This window comes from Eriocheir sinensis, chromosome 12, assembly GCF_024679095.1.
Source record: "Eriocheir sinensis breed Jianghai 21 chromosome 12, ASM2467909v1, whole genome shotgun sequence".
NCBI lineage: Eukaryota > Metazoa > Arthropoda > Malacostraca > Decapoda > Varunidae > Eriocheir > Eriocheir sinensis.
In genome coordinates this window covers 6,225,133-6,249,317 of record NC_066520.1, presented here as the reverse complement: position 1 = coordinate 6,249,317, position 24,185 = coordinate 6,225,133, and the positions used below count along the sequence as shown (strand labels likewise).

At 41.9% G+C, this 24,185-nt stretch overlaps 1 protein-coding gene across 1 annotated transcript; it reads right to left on the bottom strand.

Moving 5' to 3' along the window:
* Positions 1–13,061: 13,061 nt before the first annotated feature.
* Positions 13,062–23,584, bottom strand: LOC126997332 (neogenin-like). The gene is made up of 8 exons (XM_050858360.1): positions 23,532–23,584; positions 23,084–23,242; positions 21,689–21,894; positions 20,829–20,928; positions 19,708–19,845; positions 18,907–19,093; positions 17,558–17,703; positions 13,062–13,132 (listed from the first exon to the last, which is right to left on the bottom strand). Exons 3-5 carry the CDS (start codon positions 21,884–21,886, stop codon positions 19,835–19,837), a joined length of 309 nt encoding a protein of 102 aa, XP_050714317.1. The 5' UTR covers positions 21,887–21,894; positions 23,084–23,242; positions 23,532–23,584; the 3' UTR covers positions 13,062–13,132; positions 17,558–17,703; positions 18,907–19,093; positions 19,708–19,834.
* Between the last annotated feature and the right edge of the window lie 601 nt (positions 23,585–24,185).

The following is a 24,185-nucleotide window of genomic DNA, read 5'->3' as shown; positions in this document are numbered from 1 at the left end:
ATGATGTAAACAATGTGTCAACAGCAAACCAGACATTCTAAATATTGAAAACAAGGAGTAGTAGTAGTAGTGGTGTGCCTAGGCTGCCCCACTTACTGTGTCTGTGACCTGCCTTGTGCGTGGGTGAGGCATGCTGTATAAACTTCCTGGGTGAGCCCAGACAACATGTATCAAAAATACTACAACAAAATAGTCATTCTCAGGTAAATCACATTTTTAGTGAGTCAGTAACTCTCAACGGCTTTGATGTCTCAAACTTCAGGACCGTCAAATGTAAGACACGTTACAGAAGACGTGTGCTTTGCCCTGATGAATCTAGCCATTTTATTCAGTCTTCAAGGAATAATAAACGCAACAAAAGGGTTGTATGCTTACAATATGCTAAGAAAATCACGGCCATCAGCATCAGCCTTGGGTAATATTTTTGCTTTTTAAAACTTTAAGCGTCTTAACACCAGCGGCTGCAGCTTGCTTACGCCAAAGCATTGGAATACATTCCAGCTAACCTTGTAAATGTTTGCGTCTGGAGAAACTATTAGCAACCTGGGTATCTGGACATGTCACCTGTGTCAATACAGACAACACTACATCAGCAGTACTCGCGGGCTGAAACAAAGAGGCTACAGTGTAGACAGTGTATCTGCCCGCACAGCACCGCCACTTACTTGACTCGGGAATACAGCTAGGCGTCCCAGCAGGCTGTGCGCCACCTGGTACATCGGTGTGCTCCTGGCGCACCAGGCAGGATCTACAGGTTGACGCCCTCACTCTACAGGGTGACGGCATTACACCTAACTGCTTACAGCTGTGTTTTGTAGCCAGCTATTGACAACATTATATTTATCTCCTATAGAGCCTTATATCCTTATCTACTAAATCACAATATCTACTTAGACCTTATCCTTTTCCTTTACTTATCTCTTTAGAACCTTATGCATGGAACCTTATGGATTCTGATGTATACTCTTCCTTACCTTATGCATCCATTTAGGTGATGGTTCTTAACTTTTTACTTCCCGCCCTTCAGGAATGGTCCTTCCCTCCCGCCCCTTGCATCTAGCAATAAAATTTCCTTACGAATGTTAAAACTGGCAAGCCCTAAGTGAACTACAGGAAACTGAGAGTAATGGCGATACTTTTTACATTTGTTCATAAACTTCTCAATATTAGCCACGCTCTTGGTAAGAAAATAGCAAATATAATTAGAAATTCCCTAGTTTTCCCCCTAGGGCTCCAACACCCCCCACAAATTACTGTGCTCCCCCTCAGAGGTACCACCCCCAGGTCAGAACCACACTGATTTGGGGCCTTGTTCCTTTTCCTTATGTATGTATGTATGTATGTATGTATCACAATCTATCTATCTTATGAATCTACACCATATCTCTGTCCTTTTAAACCTGTAACAGCGATAAATTTCCACACCGCATAAGTCCGGCTCACCTACAGGGTATTCCGTCTCCACCAGCAGCTCGCCGTTCTTGAGCCAGTGGGCAGGGGCTCCTGGCTGAGGCAGCCACGCTGCACTCAGCTCCGTTCTCCTTCTCTGCAGAGCGAGAGCGTTGGCCGGCTACTCAGAAACCTCAGACAACTGTCACAATTTTCAAGCTTTAGTAACTGAGAGAAACATGATGACTGAAGAACACTAAGATTTTACTATGCAAACTACCACTCAAACCACCAAAAATATTGCTAGTCTTTGTTATTCCATTTTCAACATTTTTACACCACTCTAGTAACTGAGAGGAACTTAATGATTGATGACAAACACTTAAGATTTTTACAATGGCAGTTATCCACACAAATCACAAAAATGGCGGTCTTTGTTATATCACTGAAAACCTTTGGTACTGAGACAGAGCATCTAACCTAACCCTAACCCAACGATAACTGGCAAATGCTAACCTTTCCTGTGCAAACTTTATATACTCCAAACCACAAAGATATGAAGATAGTCTTTCTTATACCATTTTCAATACTAGTAACGGAGACAAACATATGATCATGTTCATTTCCTGGATGCCTGCTCCTAGGAGCTCCCAGCAGGGGATAGCCCATGGCAGAGCTTCATCTTTCTCTATCCAGACACTCCTCCTTGCCTGATCAAGGTTTCTCAAAGATCTTTCCCCCATCTCCCCCAACGTATCTTACTATCCCTCCTATTTCAGGTCGTCTCTAAATTCCTCCCTCTATCTTACTCCACATACACCCTTCTGAATGTCTTACTCTCCTTAAACATTCGCTCCATGTGGCCAAACCACTTTAAAAGTCTGTCCTTCACTTCTTCCTCCACTTTGCTGTCACCCCTGTGACATTCCAAAACGTTCATGCACACGCATAAATACTCATTCCATCCTCTCACACCACAAGCACTCCCCAAATAACTCATTTCCTGCCTGCCTCTAGACCTCTGACTTTCATTTCCAGGCCCACGTTTCACTTGCATATGTGAGGGTTGGTACTATTATTCATATTTCTCAAATCCCTCTTTACCTCCATGCTCACACTTCACCATTCATGAGATTCGTCTAAGAACCCTAAAACCCTTCTTCCTTACAGTACCCTTTCTCTTATCTCTCCCTCCTTCACCACCATGCTTGCACTGCTGATCCGAATGCATGACTCATTGACCTCTCATTCTTCACATAATTGTGCATTTTCACATTAAGTTCCCATCTATATGGGCACTTCAAATCTAGCCTCACTTCTATTTCGCTCACAAACCATCTTCACTTCTGTTGTATTTACTTTCCAGCTTTCTCCTGTTACAAAACACTATCAACACTGACCAAATTCCTTGAGTCCTTTCATTTTCTGCAATAGACACTGTGTCATCAACCAAACGATATCCAATTCGAGTACCCACTTCCTTGCCCCTCATCGAACAGTCTTACTCCATCTTCAACTTTTGCCCTTCATTTCTCATGGCCTACATCCATATAAATATTAGGAATAACCCTGGTGACAGCCCTTGCTGTCTTAGGCCCTTTTATCTCAAAATGTTCACTTGTTTCTCCAGTAATTTGACACATGCAGATGCATCATCATAGAGAGACTGTATTGGCTCTAGCTTTTCCATATTCATGAAGGCAGCGTATAGTTTCTTTCCTTTTACTATTATTTTCTTCATCCTGAAACCGATATTTGATCCACATCCCCTTCCCTTCCTGAGAAAGCCTCCTTGTTCTTCACTGATTTTCTCTTCTGTAAGTCTTTGCACCCTCTCTGTATGATTTTTTCCATATGCACTTTCCGGGTATACTCAGGAACCTATGCCTCTACCATCATTTCCCTCACTGCCTTCCCTTGTAAACTGGGGTAACAGTGACTTCGTCCAGTCTGCTGGCACCCCCTCCCATGCTACCTCACATATCTTGACCATCCATTTCACGACTTCATCTCTATGACACATATATTCACAATCACTAAGATTTTACCATTGCCAAACTTTATTCACACAAAGCACAAGAGTTAACCAGCATCACTGTTCTTTCATCCTTTCACTGGTAAACTCTGGAACCCAGCCGTCATGTGTCTGTATTTCCTCCTGCCTATGACCTCTACACCCAATATTAACCTCATTTTTTTCTTTATGGGAGCAGTGCTTTATTGTTTTTCATTGTTTTGCCTTTGAACGCTTTCATTGTAAAAAAATATATGTCATAGTTTTGTCTCTCACCTTGGACCTGTATGTGGGCCACGGCGTCGACGAGTCCTCCCTGTTCTCCTTGGCACTGCGCCCTCGTCCTCCTCCTGCAGGCCATGGATGTGCGACTGCTGCTGCTGGTGCCCATAGGCATTGTCCAGGTCCTGAGAGAAGGCAGAAAGGTACGGTAAGCAAAGTGAGTTTTTGTATCTAATTACTGTTTGTCACAATTTTCTTTTTTACCAGTACGGCGTAGAGGAAGCGGCTCAGGGAAAAATAAATACCAACAAAAACAGTCATTACAATAAACCTGCTGCAACGCACATATATACAGCAATAACTACCTTTTACACACACACACACACACACACACACACACACTCCACTCCTGTGCCGCGATCAGCTGATCGCTATCGTTGTTAATGTTTATGGGGCCTGGAAGGCATATGATGTCGGTTCCCGTCTCCAATAGTGAATTCCGGAATGATGAGCAGAGGAGGAGCAGTTAACGTGGTCCTTACCGTTACGAGGTGCAGAAGGAGAGTACGAAGCAGTGATGCAGAAACTGAACAAAATAGGGGCATTCTCACGGCTTCGCCAGCCGGGAACAACTGTTTACAAAAAGAATGTTAATGCTGGAAAAACTGGACAAGTGGATCAGATGATAAAAAAATGGAGAGAAGATGGAGGATCCCAGAATTAGAATTCCATAGAGACCTTGAAGCCTTGAGGTTCGAGTTGAACAGGAGAAGCAACTGATCAAAGAGAATGAAGAGTTGAAGGAAGAAGTGGCGAATATGAAAAGTCGATGAAAGATGGACTGGGGAGAGGGATTTATAAAAGGAAAATAAGTTTAAAAGAAACTAGTCACCAGGAGGAGAAAAAAAGAAGTCAGGAGGAGGTATTCAAGGAGTGAAATGAGACCTGGAAGTGGAAGTGAGAAAGCAAACTATAGATCTTAGAGAGGTAATCAGGCAACAAATGAAAGAAGATAAAGGAGATGTAGAAAAGAAAGGTAACGTTAAGGTAATAAAGAAAATGAAGAACTAGTCAGGAGATTTACAGCAGAACAAGAAGAAAGGAAGTGTGATAGTATTTGGCTTGAGAAAAGACGATCACATATAAGCCCAAAAAGAGATAAAGAGGTGAAATCGAATTAAGGACCTCTTTAAAAAATTTAATGATGACGAGCAACAAAGTATTGTTGAGGAAGAGGTGGAGAAATCCACAGGATGGGTCCTTACACAGAAGGAAGGTCCAGGCCAATAAATAAATAAAGTTAAGATCACAGAAGGCGGCTGAGGATATTTGTACAGAACAACTAAATTAAAGGAAACAGAAGATTGCAAGGATATATACATAAAGAAAAATATAAATGAAGAAGAAAGAAGGAAATGGAACGAACTACTAGCAGAGGCGAAGGAGAAGAATAATGAAAGATCTGTGGAAGAAAAGGAGATATTTTTTTGGAGAATAGTAGGGGACCGAGGCAGAAAGTGGTACACAAGAGAGAGGATAAAGAAGAACCAAAGTTAGAAAAGATAGATAAGAGTAAATGTTTAAGAGTGATGTATACAAATGTAGATGGATTAATAACTAGTAAATTGGAACTGCAAGATTTCATAAAGGAGAAAGAACCAATGATCGTATGCTTAACGGAAACCAAACTGAACGAAGCTATTAAATTAGAGATAAATAAAAACTATGATATATGGAGGAAAGATAGAATGGGCAAAGGGGGAGGTGGAGTGATGATAATGACAAAAAAGGAGTTAACAGTGAAAGTGGTAGAATACGGTGAAGGTAAAGCTGAAATTGCGAAAGTAAATGTGGAAACCAAAAACAAGGAAAGGTTGACAATAATTATTATAACCGCATATGTACCACCTAGAACAAACTCTTGGTGCAAGGAAGAGCACGACACTATGATCAATGACACTATACGGAGTTTAAGCAAAATGCTAAAGGAAGACAAAAAAGTTATGCTAGTTGGTGACTTCAATTGTAAAGAGATTGACTGGGAGACATTCGAGAGTAATAGTGGAGATAACGCATGGGGAGATAGATTCCTAAGATTGATGATGGAGAATCTTATGATACAAAGAGTGAATGAACATACAAGATATAGAAGTGACGATGAACCAGCAAGACTGGACCTAGTACTAACAAAAGGAATATACATCAAGGATGAACTAAGGTATGGATGTCCACTGGGCAAGAGTGATCATGTAACCATAGAGATTGATACAGAAGTGGAGGTTACTAAAGAGGACGAATCTTACAAATCAAACAGGCTAAACTATATTAAGACAGACATGGAAAACCTTCGGAAGTTTTACAAGAAAGTGGAATGGGATGAGTTACTGAGAAAAAATAAAGTACAAGAAAAGTATGATATCTTTATGGAAGCCTATAACACCGGTGTCAAAAAATATGTACCCGTACATAGACCCAAAGTTAAGGTAGGAAGGACTGGTTTAATGCCAAATGTGCAAACGCAAAAGAAAAAAGGGACAAAGCATGGAAAAGACTAAAAAGAAGGAAGAATCAAAGAAACAAAGAAGACTTCAGAATGGCGAGAAATGAATATGTGAAAATAAGGAAAGAAGAAGAAAAGGGATATGAGAAGGATATTGTGGAAAAATGCAAAGAACAGCCCAAGTTGTTTTATAGATTTATAAATGGGACGACTAAACCAGAAAGAAACAATAGAAAGACTGAGAGACAGGAATGTGGAAGTCAATGACCCTACAGGTATGGCAGAGTTATTAAATAGAAAATTCCAGCAAGTCTTTACCAAAGAAACAATCTTTATTGCGCCACAAGAGAATAAAATAGAAGTTCATATGGAAGAGATTATGGTAAACAAAGAAGAGATCCATAAATTACTGGGAGAACTAGAAGAGGGAAAAGCAGTAGGACCGGATGGAGTTTCTGGGTATATTTTTAAAAAATGTAGAGATGAATTAATTGTTCCAATATACGACATCATTAGATGCTCAGTAGCAACAGGTACAGTGCCCAATGAGTGGAGAAGGGCTGAAGTGGTCCCCATATATAAAAGTGGAAGGAAAGATGAACCTTCAAACTACAGACCCATATCCTGACAAGTGTTTTGTGCAAAATATGTGAGAAAATAATAAAGAAGCAGTGGACTAAATTTCTAGAAGAGCATAAGTTAATTACCAGCAAACAATATGGATTTCAAAAGGGCCGATCATGTGTTACAAACTTACTCAGTTTTTACTCAAGAGTAACAGACAGAATTCAGGAAAGGGATGGATGGGTTGATTGTATTTATCTAGATTTGAAAAAGGCCTTTGACAAAGTTCCACATACAAGACTATTATGGAAACTGGAAAATAAAGGAGGATTGAAAGGAAATATGAAAAAATGGATGGCAAGCTACCTAATGGGAAGGGAGATGAGAACTGTGGTCAAGGACATAAAATCAGAATGGAGAAATGTAGAAAGTGGAGTACCACAGGGTTCAGTATTAGCACCGATAATCTTCCTGGTATATGTAAATGACATGGCTGAAGGAGTTAATAGCTACATAAACCTGTTTGCTGACGACGCTAAATTACAAAACATATAAGAAACAAAGAAGATTGTGAAATATTGCAAGAAGACCTATACAAAATTTGGAAATGGAGTATGGATTGGGAGATGGAATTTAATGTGAAAAAATGTCATGTTATGGAAATGGGTAAAAGTGAAACAAGACCAATCTGGATATACAAAATGGGAAATGGTGAAACATTAAAAAGTGCATGAAGAGAGAGACCTGGGAGTAGTGATGAGGATGATAATCAACCAGAGAGTCATATAAATCGGATCTTTAGAGACACATATAACTTGGTGAGAAATATTGGAGTAGCATTTAGCTACATGGACAAGGACATGATGAGAAGGCTAATCACTACCATGATTAGACCAAAATTAGAATATGCAGAGGTAGTGTGGTCCCCCCATAAGAAGAAGCATATAAAGAAACTAGAAAGAATACAGAGGATGGCATCAAAATGGTCCCAGAGTTGGAGGGATTAATATACGAGGAAATATTAAAGGAAATGAACTTAAAAACACTGTAACATAGAAGAGAAATGGGAGACCTAATACAAATTTATAAATTATTAAACAAAATAGATGAAGTAGATAATGAAGAACTGCTACTAACAGAAGGAAACATAAGCAGAAATACAAGAGGACACAGTAAAAAATTGAGAAAGGGGAGATGCTTGAGAGACACAAAGAAGTATAGCTTCCCGCAAAGAAATGTAGAGGTTTGGAACAGTCTGAGCGAGGATATAGTATCAGCGAGGAGTGTGCAAAGCTTTAAAGATAAGTTGGATAAATGCAGACACGGAGACGGGACCACACGAGCATAATGCCCAGGCCCTGTAAAACTACAACTAGGTAAATACAACTAGGTAAATACACACACACACACCTTTTTTTTTAAAATGCAAATTGGAGTGGGCTGTACAAAGCCAAAAGTACCCAAGACAAGTGGGAGGAGTTTTTAAAGCTGTACAAAGAAGCCGAGAATAGATATGTCCCTGAGGTAACCAAAAAGGATGTTGGTAAAAAGGAGTGGTTTAACAAAAGATGCGAGGCAGCTAGAAAAAGAAAGGAGGAAGCCTGGAAGGGATGGAGGAGACGAAGAAGAATCAACGCGTGGAACAATTTCAAACAAGCAAGGAATGAATATACAAAGATTAGAAGAAGAAAAACGGAAATATGAAAAAGATATAATCGATAAATGCAAAGACCAACCTAAATTATTTTATAGACATGTGAACGGCAAATTAAAGAATAGAGAAACAATCAATAAACTGAAATTGGATGGAACTACATATGAAGCCCCAGCAGAGATGGCAGAAGTGATGAACAACTGCTTTCATAGAGTTTTCACAAAGGAAGACGAATTCGTACAACCACCGGGCCAGGAAAGAGGAAGGGTTATGCAGGAGATACAGTTAACGGTGCAGGAGGTCAAGGAAAGCTTGAACAAGCTGGATGTAAGAAAGGCGACAGGGCTGGATGAAGTATCAGGGTGGATCCTGAAAGAATGTAGTGAGCAACTTGCAGAGAAACTGCACTCCATAATGAGCGCCTCCCTGAGTGAAGGAAGGGTACCACAAGATTGGAAGAGAGCAAACATAGTACCAATTTATAAAGGAGGAGAGAGAGGACCCATTAAATTACAGACCGGTATCACTCACTAGTGTGGTTGCGAAGATATGTGAGAGGTTAGTTAAAACAGGTGGTCGGATTTTTGGGTAAGTGAGAGAATTATCTCAGATTGCCAGTTTGGATTCAGGAGGAGATCGTGTGTCACCAACTTGTTGTGTTACTACTCAAGGGTGACAGATTTAATGCAAGAGAGAGACGGCTGGGGGGATGGAGTGTACCTGGATTTGAAAAAGACATTTGACAAAGTACCGCACAGAAGACTAATTTGGAAAATTAAAAATAGGGGTGGAGTTGGTCATGGACTGATTAAGTGGCTGGAGGACTTCCTAACTAACAGGGAAATGAGGACAATAATCAAGGACAAGGTTTCCAACTGGTGCCCAGTGAGGTGGGGTCACACAAGGTTTGGTGCTGGCACCAATAATGTTTGCTGTTTATATAAATGATATGGTGGAAGGAGTGACCAGCCATGTGAGATTGTTTGCAGATTATGCAAAGCTATTGAGACGAGTCAATGATGTGAAAGACTGTGAGGCATTGCAGAGGAACCTGGACAAAATATGGGAGTGGAGTGGTACATGGCAGATGGAATTCAACCTTGGGAAATGTAAAAAAATAGAGTTTGGTAGGAGTGGTAGAAGATGTGAATATGATTATAAGATGGGAAGTGAGATAATATGCAGAGGAATGGAAGAAAAAGATTTGGGAGTGACTATCTCAGAGAACATGTCACCGGACAAACACATCAACAGGATAAAGGGACAAACTATGAATTTGCTGAAGAACATAAGGACGGCATTTGTGTATTTGGACGAAGAGATGATGAAGAAAATAATAGTTACAATGATAAGGCCAAGGCTGGAGTATGCAGCAGTGGTCTGGTCTCCTCATGAAAAGAAGAACATAAGAAAGCTGGAAAGAGTACAGAGAATGGCAACTAAGATAACATAAGAACATAAGAACATTGGAGTCTGCAAGAGGCCGGTAGGCCTACGAGGCAACTCCTCTGAACCTAAGCTCCTGTGTAGCTCCGTGTATCTAACCCCACCTAATAATCACTGTCCATGAATTTATCCAATCTATTTTTAATGTGACAGTTGTATTGGCACTTATAACATGACTGCTAAGCCTATTCCACTCATCCACCACCCTGTTTGTAAACCAATTTTGCCTATGTCCCTGTTGAATCTGAATTTATCCAGTTTAAACCCATTACTTCGTGTCCTACCCAATTTTCTTACCTACAAAACCTTATGAATGTCTCCCTTATTAAAGCCCTTCATCCATTTATAAACCTCGATCATGTCTCCACGCACCCTTCGCCTTTCTAGAGAATGCAAGTTTAACTGTTTGAGTCTTTCCTCGTATGGCAAGTTTCTCAACCCTGAATCATCTTAGTCATCCTCCTCTGCACCGATTCTAATATTTTGATATCCATTCTATAGTAGGGTGACCAGAACTGAACCACATAGTCAAGATGAGGTCTAACTAATGCTAAATATAGTTTGAGGAAGACTTGGGGCTTCTGTTGCTTACGCTCCTTGAAATTAATCCCAGCACCCTATTTGCTCGATTTCTAGTTTGAATGCATTGTGCCCTTGGATGGAGATCAGAGATAGTACCAGAACTTAAGGATCGGACTTACGAGGAGAGACTCAATAGCATGGGGCTCACAACCCTGGAGAGAAGAAGAGAAAGAGGAGACCTGATAGCGGTGTACAGGGTGGCGAGCGGGGTGGAGAATCTGGACAGAGAGGACCTGTGTGTGTGTGGAGCGAGAGAGAAAGAGAGGACATGGAAAGGAGTTGAGGGCGACCACGTGCAGGCGAGATGTGAAAAAGTTTAGCTTCCTAAACAGAAGCATTGAGGTGTGGAATGGACTGGAGGAGGAGGTGGTTTGTGCAAGAAACATTCATGATTTTAGGAAAAGTTGGATAGGAGCGGATATGGAGACGGGACAGCGCGAGCTCCTTTCCCGTATGTCACAACTAGGTAAATACAACTAGGTGGACACACACACACACACACACACACACACACACACACACACACACACACACCGCTCCGGTAGCTCAATCGGTAGAGCGCTGCACTGCAAGGCTTCACGGCCAAACAGGCGGCGGTTTGACCCCACTCAGGCCGGATTCTTTCCGTTGACTAAGAGTGGCTACTGTCCCGTCTTGAGCAAGGGGGATGGGTTGTGTGGTGTGTGAGGTCTTGGCAGTACCCAGAGATCGACAATAATGAGCACTTACTCACGTTGGGAGGGTACCTGCTGGCGAAAGCCAGTCCAACTCGTGATCAGGCCGTGGTGAATTACAAACACACACACACACACACACACACACACACACACACACACACACACACACACACACTTTAAGGCACTCTGAATAGGGGCCCCAAAACCCCCTCAGGCTGCAGCACTTCCCTTGAGGCTCTGGAACAAGCACTGCAGACAGACAGACACACACACCTCACCCTTGGGACCTAAGATGACCTCCACAAACACGTGACATGACCCTCACAAACCTAACAGGACTAGTTTTTTTTATATACTTGATACTTATATTTTACCTGAAATGACACACAAACACCAATAATGTTCATAATATATATAAATGATATGCCAAAGGGTATAAAAAGTTATATGAGCCTTTTTGCAGACGATGCAAAATTAATAAGGAAAGTGTAGATGGAGGAAGACTGTCAAGAACTGCAAAAAGACCTGGACGGAGTGTATAGAAGGAGCCAGTTATGGGAGATGGAATTTAATGTAAACAAATGCCATGTTATGGAAATGGGGAAAAGTATAAAAAGACCAAGGAAGACATACAGGACGGGAGAAGAAAACTTAAAGTTAGCACATGAAGAAAAAAGATTTGGGAGTAACAATGCAAGACACACCATCCCCAGAAAAGCACATAAACAAGTTATTTGGAGAAACCTACAGGATGATGCAAAATATAAGGGTTGGATTATAGACTTTTTAACGGAGAGAAATGAGAACAGTAATCAGGAACAATAAATCAAGCTGGGCGGAAGTGACCAGTGGAGTCCCCCAAGGATCGGTGCTGGCTCCGATTATGTTTGCAATATATATAATTGACATGACAGAAGGGGTGACAAGCTATATGAATATGTTTGCTGATGATGCTAAACTAATGAGGAGGGTGGCTAATGAAGAAGACTGTGTAGCCTTGAGTCAGGATTTCGATAGAATAAGCGAATGGTCACGCAAATGGGAAATGACATTCAATACAGAGAACTGTAGTGTGATGGAGTTTGGTAAGAGCAGTAGACGGATATTGGGGAACTACTCTCTGAGTAATGAAAGAATCATGAAAAAAACAGAAGAATAAGGATCTGGGAGTGACAATAACAGACAAGTTATCCTTTGGGAAGCATATAAATTGGATAACTGGGGAAACATACAATCTTCTTAGAAACATAAAAGCAGTATTTACATATCTAGACGAAGAGACGGTGAAGAAACTAATAACATCGGTGATACGTCCAAGACTGGAATATGCAGCGTTAGTGTGGTCACCTACATTGAAGAAAGAAATTAGAAAGTTGGAAAGAATACAGAGAGCAGCGACCAAACTATCGGAAACTTTGAGAGAACACACTTACCCCCCGGTCTCACAGACGCCGAATCACAAAAAAATCGTAGCACCTCGGGAGACAGCGTTTTCCCGAATCACTACGAAAATTTTTTTATCTTTTCATATCTAGGCGTTCGGTCGAACTCGAGTTCATATTAAACTAAGTACACCGAATTATTTACCGAAGTTCTACGACGTACTACAATATGCTACGATGTACTATGATTTCACCATGATTTTCTCCCGAAGTACGCCGAGTTTTGGAGCAGAAGTACTACGAAGTATCACGAACCACACCAACTGTCCCGATTTGTAAGTACGAAGTACTACAATGTACGACGAACTACACCGATAACTCCGGATCTACTACGAGTTTCAAATCTCCTCCAAGAATTTGCTCCCGATTTTGAGCAAAAGACACACCCCAGCATCATCACGACCAGGTTGGGGCTCTGTGTCCAAGTGGATTGGTGACGCAAGAGGGCTGGAGGAGGGGGTGTCTCCCAGTAGCAGACGATGACCTCTTCTTGGATCGTCCCTTCACTTTCTTGGCAGGTTGTTCTTGAGTGTCTTCTTGTTGCTCATCATCATCAGGAGAGGCAGCAGCGGCAGAAGACCTTTTCTTCTTGTCTTGTCCCTTCTCGTCCTTTTTTGGTTCCATTGTGATGTGACGCGACTCCTGCAAATTGGAAAAGACTGATTGATGTGCAAAATGCTTGCCTTTTAATACTCTTCCCAAATTCGTAATAGGGTAAGGTGGGGTAAGTTGCCCCCCTTAAGAGAGATTGCCTGTTGTAGCCACATTTTTTGCAATAGAATTAAAAAAAAACCTCTGTTGAAAGCTTAGGCTAAGGCCTATCTATGGTATATATCATATCCACTCATTATGATTTACACCTTTCTATAATGACAATTTAAAAAAAATAATAAGGGGGCTTCTTACCCCGCATGTGGGGTAAAACGCCCACTGGGTAGGCCTTCTACCCCACTCTGGCTTACAATAATAAAACTCACAGAAACATAAGGAAAATAGTTTTTCACTTTATAAAAATATGATATGTATTCCTTTTGAAAACTATACCCTATAAATCTCTCTTGATGTGAAATATAGGAACACAGTCATATTTGTGTCTCCTAATGAACAGAATGTAAAACTAAACAATTAATTAATTTTCCAAAAGGTATCCCCTTCTTTTAGACTAGTAATATTAGACAGCTTCCCTTTCTTCTGAATTTTTGTAACAAAAGGAACATCTACTTTCATGAAAAATATATGGAACTAAATATTCAATTAATTTGATAAAATATGTCCTTTCTGTTGAATATTGATATCTGAAACAGTTAAAAACACCAACTTCCTTATAGTCTCAAACTCAAAAGTGTTCACTTATGGATGCCTTTCAAAAACTTAAACAAATTATATTTAAAGCAATACTGTAATGCCTAATCAGACTGGCAGTTTTGACATACGTACAGATCTAGGCCTACTCCAATTGTACATTCCGCATGTACTCATACCTTTATACATGTCCCGAGGGAGACAAGAAGGGGTGGTGGTGTTGGGATCTTTCTTTCGAATTCTTTTAAGAAGATTCGGAGAAAAGCATCAGAAAGGTGGGATACCTTTGAATTAGTGCAAGTCATCTGTGAAATTGATAGAAGGAAATGCACCTTTATTGTGGTGTATCGACCTCCGGATACAAGAGCAGAGGTCTTTATTGATGAATTTCGCACATTTTTGGAGTCTGTGGATATGGTGAGTGCAAATGTGTTCATCTGTGGTGACTTTAATCTATGGATTGATGATCCTGAAAATTCTTCTGCCATGGCCTTCATTGAGATGATGGACAGTTTCAACCTGATTAATAAAGTGAACGAGATGACTTCTTTAGGGGGTCATGTGCTAGACTTGGTTTTCAGCGATATAGACGGTGATCTAGTGCAAGGGGTGTGTGTTGATGAAATATGTTGTATGTCCCCGGTGCATAAATTGGTAACCTTTGAAATTTCATACGTGAGGGAAGCAGTGCAGAGAAAAAAGATTACGTTCAGATTGCGAAAGAATTTTCAACCAGAAATACTGATTAACTCTGTAATACAGGAAATTACTATTAATTGTCGTGAAATCTGTGAACATGGCTCGGTGTTACGTGGAAATTGTGCTACCTGCCTGGTTAAGCTATATAATGGTTTAGCTAAAGATGAGTATAACAGCCTCTGTCCTCTGAGTGAAAAGGAGATAGTGTTGAGAGATCATGCACCTTGGTTTAATGTGGAAATACTGTGGGCAAAAAGAGAGAAGAAAAAAGAAAGACTGTGGCTTATGCAAAAAACAGATGAGGCAAGAAGAGCATACCAGGAGGCGAGAAACAAAGAAAATCGGCTTGTGATAAAACGGAAAAAGAATACTATCGGAATAAGGTTGTGGAGGCAGGGCCGAACATCAATAAATTATATAAGGTGCTTGACAGTTTGAGTGGAAACAGAAAGGTTAACAAGCTTCCGGATGGTTTCTCGGATGAAGTGCTGGCAAATAAGTTTTTAGACTTTTTTGACAAGAAAATTGAGAAAGTTATCATGAACTTTAGAGGCGACCACGGTTACCATGGATCCGCTGTGGAAACTCCAGTCCCTGAAATAAAGTTAACAAGCTTTCAACAAGTGGATGTGGCTGTAGTGAAAACTATCATACACAGGTGAACCTGACGTACTGTGATGGTGATTCCTTGCCGATAAGTGACATCATTAAGAGTGGAAACTTTAGTGATTTCTTAAATATTATGACTGTGATGGTTAACACTAGTATCGAAAACAAGACTTTCCCTGAGAGTGAGAAAGCGGCGATCGTGAAACCTATCGTTAAAGGTAAACTGGACCCACAGTGTTTAGTTCCTCTAGACCAGTATCCAACTTGACGTTTCTATCCAAGATACTTGAAAATGTGATCTTAAATCAGCTAATGGAGCATTTGCTAGTGGTGCAGGCTTTACCGGATAATGAATCTGCCTACAAGAGGCTTTACTCAACTGAAACTACTCTCTGTTTGGTGGTAAACAACTTGCTTGTGCTTATGGATGAAGGGAAGTGTGGTGTTCTGATTTTGTTAGACTTGAGTGCTGCGTTTGACACGGTGGAGCACAGTCTATTGCTTCAGGATTGTAAGAATATTGGAATTGAGGGTGGCGCGCTGGATTATCTGAGGAGTTACCTTGAGAACAGAACTTACTGTGTGCAAATAGGTAAATCGTTCTCCACTCATAAACTTTTGCAAAGAGGAGTCCCTCAGGGAAGTGTACTGGGTCCAATTTTATTGTGTTTATACTATTGGTCTTTCACATTTGCTAAGAAGGCATGAAGTTGACTTTAAACTGTATGCTGATGATACACAGTTCTATTTGTCGCTGAGTGACGTGGAAAACACTGAAGATAAGCTGAGCAGAATTATGGATGATGTCGGGAAATGGATGAATTCTAAGCAACTGAAGCTGAATGAGGATAAAACTGAATGTTTGATTGTGGGGAAGAGCAAGGATCTCAGGAGGGTAGATGTTTCCACTCTTCGGATAAAAGATGACACTAGGACTGTAAAAAAGTCAGTCAAAGATTTAGGTGTGATACTTGACTGCACTCTATCATTCAAAGAACAGATCAATCAAGTGGTGAGAACGGCAGGCTACCATCTGAGAAATATTGCATTTGTCAAGAAATACCTGGATGATAAGACCATGAAGATGCTTATATATATAGGTATATATATATATATATATATATATATATATATATATATATATATATATATATATATATATATATATATATATATATATATATATATATATATATATATATATATATATATATATATATATATATATATATATATATATATCATGTAAATAGAAAGCTGGATTATTGTAACTCACTTTATTATGGCCTTCCTAAATATCTGCTGAAGAAACTACAACTTGTTATGAACAGAGCTGCAAGGCTAACAAAGGGTCTGGTGAGAGAATAACACCTGCACTTACAGACTTGCATTGGCTGTCCATTAAGGCAAGGCTAATAAAGGGTCTGCCCCCCCGTGAGAGAATAACACCTGCACTTACAGACTTGCATTGGCTGCCCATCAAGGCACGCATAGTCTACAAAATATTTGTCTTGACTTATCAAGCAATGCGACTTGGTAAACCTGGATATTTGAGAAATATTCTACAGGATTTTCATTTGGACACCACCATGTCACTGAGACACAGTGCAGAACAGTATAGACTCTATGAGCCCAGGGTCAACCTGGAACTGGGTTTCAGAGCATTTGAGAAGAGTGACCCGCGGCTCTTGGATCAGTTATGTGTAAGCATGGTGGTGCAGAGAGAGTGAGAAGAGAAAGGGCATTGCAAGGAAGAAGGGTGGTAGGGTCTTTGAGACAAATCATGAATGGCAGAAGTGTGAGCATGGAGGTAAAGAGGGATTTGAGAAATACAATAATAGTACCAACCCTCACATATGCAAGAGAAACGAGGGCCTGGAATGAAAGTCAGAGGTCTAGAGTGCAGGCAGTGGAAATGAGTTATTTGAGAAGTGCTTGTGGTGTGAGTAGAATGGAAGGAATGAGTAATGAAAGTGTGTACGAGAGTTTTGGAATGTGTCACGGGGGTGAAGGGAAGAAGCGTGGAGTGGTGGAAGAAGTGAAGCGACAGACTTTAAAGTGGTTTGGCCACATGGAGCGAATGAAGGAGAGTAAGATGACCAGAAGGGTGTATGTGAGTGAGATAGAGGGAGGGAATGCTAGAGGACGACCTCCAGTGAAATGGAGGGATAGGGTGCAAGAGTACGTTAGGGAGAGGGGGGAAAGATCTTTGAGAGACTTTGAGCAGGCACGGAGGGAGTGTCTGGATAGAGATAGATGGAAACTCTGTAATGTGTGATGACTCTCATACTGGAGTGTCCGGGGGTTGTGTAAGGTTGTGTGTGGCGTCACTGGCACACTACAACGCAGCAGTGACTGGCAACAAAACACCAGCAACCAAATATTACAAAAAATACCACACAAATGACAGGACTCCCATGAGCTGCACACTGTTCACTGATTGACAAAGACACCCACCTGTGTGCTGGATGATGGAGGCGTGGTTGGGGGAGTTGCTGCGCTCACCCTTGTCAAAGTTCTTCAGCTCCAAGTGGCCGTGATGGATCCACAGGTCTGGAGGCTGGACGCCAGGCTTGTTGCTCTCACTGCAGCTGCCGCCAACACTGCAAGGAAGTGATGCATCTTACTAGCTGCTAAATACTACTGAGTGCTGCTGCTGTACCTCGCAGGGCTGTCCAGAGGGAGATGGAAGGGCACATGCAATCTTCAAAACAGGATGGATGTTAAAGGTATGAGGTTTGAGTTCAACAAAGCATATTTGAATTCATTTAAAGAAATAGCTCCCAGCCAGCACACTGCAAGCAATCACAAGTTAGAAACACGTGTTAGCTGCTCCACCAAGAGACACAGATATCACAAACAGAGGTCACTTGTTACCCTGCAACTATGTATAGCACAAAATGAAAGTCCATCTTGAACATTTCCTATGAACAAGTTTACCTTTTTTTTTCTTTCTCTAATCTTGGCAAACTTAAGTCTTTGTGGACTATGCCTTGCAGCCTTGTTCTCCATATTACAAAGTGAATAAAAAGTTCCTGCAGTCAGTGTAAAGGATTGCTGAAATGAGTCATGGGATGAAACACACCAACAAGAAACTGTCCTGCCACCTTACACAATGCTTGGCCTGGGCTCCGCCTTGACCCAGCAGTACAGTGTGGTGGCCAAGAAGGCCCCCAGCTGGTCATGGCTCCTGCCACGCCAGCGATCACCAGCACAATCAGGCCTCTCGCTCCACACACCAGCCTGGGGGCTCACCGATGCTCTTGTCAACAGCTGGAACACAGGAGCAGATGTATAATATATTTAACATTGGCTTAATCAATCAGTCAATCAATGGGGGCCTCTGCCAGCCTGCCTCACCTAAACTATGACACCATTCTTGGGGGTTCCTCTGTGCAGGTCCCCATGCAGGCACCTTCCCCATACCATGTACCTCCCAGCAGGATCCATCAACCTGCTCTAACCCAACTTTCTGGGCACACTCTTTACTAAGGATTGTCTCTTACATAAACAACCTGGTAAGCAGGGTTTACCCACATGCCCACAGAGCCAGAAGTGGCATTCACAGAGCATGCAGGTAATGGGCCTCAAGTCAGCCTCAGGGAGGGAGTGCTCCATGATGAGGGACAGTGTGGTGGGACACAACATGTGCATAACTGGGAGAACAGTGACTGATGCACCACGTCAGGGGAGGGAGTGCTCCATGATGAGGGACAGAGTGGTGGAACACAACATGTGCATAACTGGGAGAACAGTGACTGATGCACCACAGCAATGACGGCTCCCTAAGACTAACACTTCCTTACCTGGAAGTCGTGAAGCTTTCCACGGAGGAGAATGGACCAAAACCTTTGACATTGTGAGAGTGCATCTTGTGCAAATACTTCCTTGAAGGCGTCAGTCCATGGACGGTGAGGGTGAGCCAGTCCCCCGTCACTTCCCCCATCACCCAGTCACCGACAGTTTGGTCCGTGGTGAGGAATATCACGTAGCCTGGAACAAACAAAATTACTCTCTCAATAATCTTTTTTTAACCGTGTACCAGTGACAGGCAAAATTTGTGGCTTTACCGTGTAGCAGCGACGGGCCTAAATAGATGATGCATAAACTGATCACAAATGCATTGATATAAATTATAAAATGGCTTGCCTGAGTGATGATTTTCTCTCTCTCTCTCTCTCTTTTTTACGTCGCGGCCTATTGCGCCGGTAGGCTTCTTCCTGGTGGGTCCTGATGGTCGGCCCAAGGCAGTGCTTAGAGTGGCCTTTCAGAAACATGATCCCTGCAGCTACTGGGTTAAGTGCTGCCCATAGCTCCAGTAGGCTCTTTGGAGGGGCCTCTTGGATGACCCCAGCCCGTAGTGGCTCAGGCAAATTGTATTTATAGTGGCTGACAGGATGTATGGTTCTTGCTTCCTGCCTGGCCCACGCTGCCCACCACCATGACCTAAGTCACTGTTTATTTACTATATATCCAGGTCTTTTCCACGTCAGTGAAGGTGTGTTCCCTTAACTATGTAGTCTAGTACATCACTGTGGTTTGGCACACTGACTCTTTTTTATTTTTATATAATTTGAAGATGCCATCCTGGTAACCCATCAGCTCACCTGTGATCCTCCCATTGTTCCGCTGCAGCGGCTGCCGGGTGAAGGTGGTGGTGGACGGCTGGCCAGGGAGGGCCAGGACGGTCAGGCCACCAGCAGGGTGTTGGAGGCCACCAGGCTATAGGGGGACTCACGCCAAACCTGATGGGGAAAAGTGTGTGGGAAAAAGTGTGATTTTGGCACACCAAAACTTCAAAGTTCCCCCATCATGCATTTTATATATATATATATATATCTATATATATATCTATATATATATATATATATATATATATATATATATATATATATATATATATATATATATATATATATATATATATATATATATCCTGGTGAGTGATTCATAAGTTTCCATAGGTTACTTTAAGTTTAAGTTTAGGCCTGTAAGTCTGAGCACAGTCAAGGATCCAGATACATACTTGTTCAGTACTTGTTTGTAGTTGGTACAGGAGCAGGTTTAGGACAGATAGAGTTGCCTGAAGTTGTCATTTTCATGACAGAATATTATATTATTACCACACAGAAGAATATCTACTTCTATTCTGTTACAGTTTGGTTGCAAACCTTGGTTGCTATTATGATACATTGCCAGCCAAGTTAGTAAAGACTAGAGGAGGCTGATTTTTACCTAGTAAAAACATGTCAAGTTGGCAACATTAGCGCAGGAGGATATAATAACGTAGGAATCTTTTTTTATACTTTGAAGAGAATAAATGAATCATTGCACATGAATAGGTTGTTTTACTTTATCATCTTTGGAGCACATCATTTAACCTATGGAATACTTTTACTCAGAAAAAATACAAATAAAATCAATGATTTAATCATTTGATTAAATCAATTTGATTAAATCATTGCCAACCCTGCTGTGCTGTTTCTAATACCATTATGTAAGGTTCATTTTAAGTATTTGCAAAAGGTCAATGAAAAAATCAATATCTCAAACACTAATAATAGCTCACCCTATGAGTCATAATTTCTCTGTGCCTCATCACAGCAAGGATTCAGCTGTGCAGGATTTCCTTGAGAAGTGTTGCAGGACTGAGTGAATATTTACTGAAAGAAGAACGAAGGCTTCCAGCACTGTGGTCTCACCCTGATGGTCTTCACAGCAAACTCACACACTGTTGATGGCTTGAGGCTGTCAATGAGGCAGGTCACATCCGTGGCGTTGACGTAGCGGCTGGAGGATGAGGACGAGAAGGTGGTGCAGCTGTTGTACTGCAGGAGTCAAAGGTCAGTATTAACAGGGAGTCAGGTACAAGGACGGAGGGAAAACATAAGAAAGGTCACTGGATGAAGGACTGGCTTGTGAAATGAGACATGAATGACAGGAGGATAGGAAGGGTGTGAGGGAGTGCTTGCAGGAAAAAGAGGATGTGTAAGTGAAGGATAAGGATGTATGAGGGAGGATATGAGGTGTATAAGGGACTGTTTGCAGGAAAAAGAGGATGCATGAGTTATGGATAAGGATGTGTGAGGTGGACGTGAGGTGAATAAGGGAGTTTGCTGGGACGAGTATGAGTAAGTAATGGATAAGGATATAGAGAGGAAGATATGAGGTGAATGAGGGGCTGTTTGTAGGAGGGAGAAGGATGCAAGTTACGAATAAGGATGTGGAGAGGTGGATATGAGGCGAATAAGGGAGTGTGTGCAGGGAAACAAGAATGTGTAAGTGGTGAATAAGTTCCTTGACAAATGACTAACTTTTCCGCTGCTGTGTTGATGCAAGTGGCAAGTCTGTGACACAGTGCACAAAGAACATGAGATAAAACATATATTTTCCAGCTGATGACTGCCCTCCCTGAAGCAGCCCAGCAACACTACCCAAAACTGACCTCTTTTGACCTCCCATTCTTCATGCTTGTGTTTGGAACGGCATCTAGTGGCCTTTTAATTGTTGTTTAATTTGTTTACCTTGAGTTGCCTCCCTTGAAAAAAAAAATAATAATAATAATAAATAAATAAATAAATAAATCACCTGGTTCTGGCTCAGCATGGTGTCTGCCCACTGCAGCACCACGGTGAAGGGCGTCAGCACCACGGCCTTCACCCCCACCGCCGGGTCCAGCGTGGGTGCCACCACCTCCTCCTCCTCTGGCTGGGTGCGGACTTGCTGGTACACCGGTTGCCCGTCACCCACGTTGTTGAAGGCTCGCAGGCTTATCACAAACTCCATGTTGGGTTCTGAGGAGATGGAGAACTTGTTATGGACCTAATCGTAACAATACAACAATTTTTTCACGACCCTTAACCCGTCCGCTGCGATTGGCACGGATTTTGCCTTCACTTGTAGCCTGGTAACATAGTCCCAGGTCTTTCTCTCGCTGTCTGTGGTGGATAGTGGAGTGTTTCCCATGTGGTATTGGTGTGCTGGATATCCCCTCCCAAGGTGCAGGACTACACTTTTCTTCACTGAACTGTAGCCACGGACACTTTGTGTTCCATTCCTGTAGCTTGGCGAGGTCTGCTGCTAGGAAATCCGCAGTCAAGGGGTTAAACTGGGCAGAACAGATAACAAATAAGATAGACTAACAGACAACAGGTAGAAAGACAGATAACAGGCCACAGATAACCAATGAATAACCTGACTAACATTATGACCACCCAGGAAATATCTGAGAGTTCAGGGCAGACAGAGGAATGAGCCTGAACGATGATGAGTCTGAAAATGGCAACTCAGAATACCACCTCCTTTCCCTCAATAATTGCTCTCATGGTCCAGGGTCTTCACAATATGGAGAGCTAACTTTATGATGGTGTGTAAATACTTTTCTGTGTGTGTTTGTGTGTGTGTGTGTGTGTGTGTGTGTGTGTGTGTGTGTGTGTGAAATGTTAACAGACTCAATAAATGTTTAACTATGATCTACTTAGCAAGATCTCTACCTTCACTTTACTTTGCTTAAATGAAAACTTGTTATGGACTCCATCATCATTTTTTTGGGGGGGGGTGAATGTAATGTTAACTCCAGACTCAATAAATGGTTAACTATGATATCATTTAACCCATTGACTGTGGATTTCCTACCAGAAGACCTCACCAAGCTATAAAATGGATCAAAATGTTTCTACTAAAATTCAGTGAAGAAAATGTAAAGTCCTGCACCTTGGGAGGGGATATCCAGCACACCAATACCACATGGGAAACACTCCACTGTCCACCAGAGAGGCAGAGAAAGGTTACCAGACTAACAGTGAAGGCAAATCCGTGCCAATCGCATTTGACAGGCTAACAAAATCTTTACCTTCTCTTGGCTCAACACAAATGTAGAAGTGGCTAATTCAAAATCCCTGTCTTGTGGAGAATCACACTGCAGGTCTGCATACTACTTGGCCAGAAAATGGAAAATTAGTCACAAATGATCATCTTACACACCCAGCTTATCAATGATGTAACCGTGCTGCTTGCTGTCCACGATCTTGGAGTAGATGTCCGCCACGCCTTGGTCCCAGGCAATGGTGTAGCCGCACAGCAGCACATTGTGCTGTGCGGGGGGCTGCCAGCACACCCTGATGTGGTCAGTCAGCGCCACGGCTGTAATGGACCACAAGACACTGCAGATAACACAGTGACTCCACCATCATGATCACTATGTAGGTTTTATCATGGCTTCCAAACATGAATATTTTGTACCATGAAAACAAAATTATACGAATGTATTGTACCTGTAAGTTATCCTAAATTCTATGCACAACACATATATTAGGTTTATACTGTTTGTTGGGAATTAAGAATGTAAGTGATGGATAAGGAGGTAGGAGGTAGGAGGGACAATTTGAAGGGGACAGAGGATGTAAATCACAACACTGAGGGAAACACTCACCCTTCAGACCAACTGGCTTGTCTGGGACCCTGTTTTCATGGAGGTCATTGGTGAGGTCCGCCAGGGTGGACTGAGTGTATGGGCAGTGCCGATGACCGTGAGTGCTGCAAGATGGAAATGGAAAATGAAAATGAGGAGCTGTTAGCATATTCTCAACATGGAAAAATTCCACTTACATTAAAATTTACTCTGTTGAAATGAAATGGGAAAAGTATATTTGTCCCTTTGAATGTGCATTTCCTAGCAGAAGACCTCATCAAGCTACAGGAGTGGAACAAAAAGTGGCTGCTACAATTCAATGAAGAAAATGTAGTCCTGCACCTTGGGAGAGGATATCCAGCACACCAATACCACATGGGAAACACTCCACTATCCACCACAGAGACAGAGAAAGACATGAAACTATATATATGATACTAGGCTAACAGTGAAATCCAAACCCGTGCCAACCGCAGCGGACGGGTTAACCCAAACTACCTGCCCGTCCACGGACCCCCATAGGGCACGGAGGGTAGACGACCGGGGCTTACATGTCAACGCCTACACGCCCCGCCACGGCACCGCTACAAGGCCGGGAGCACGAGGATCTCTTCCCCGCGCGAGGTAAACAAACACTGAACAGCTGATGGCTGGGATTATTGTACAACGTTGCCA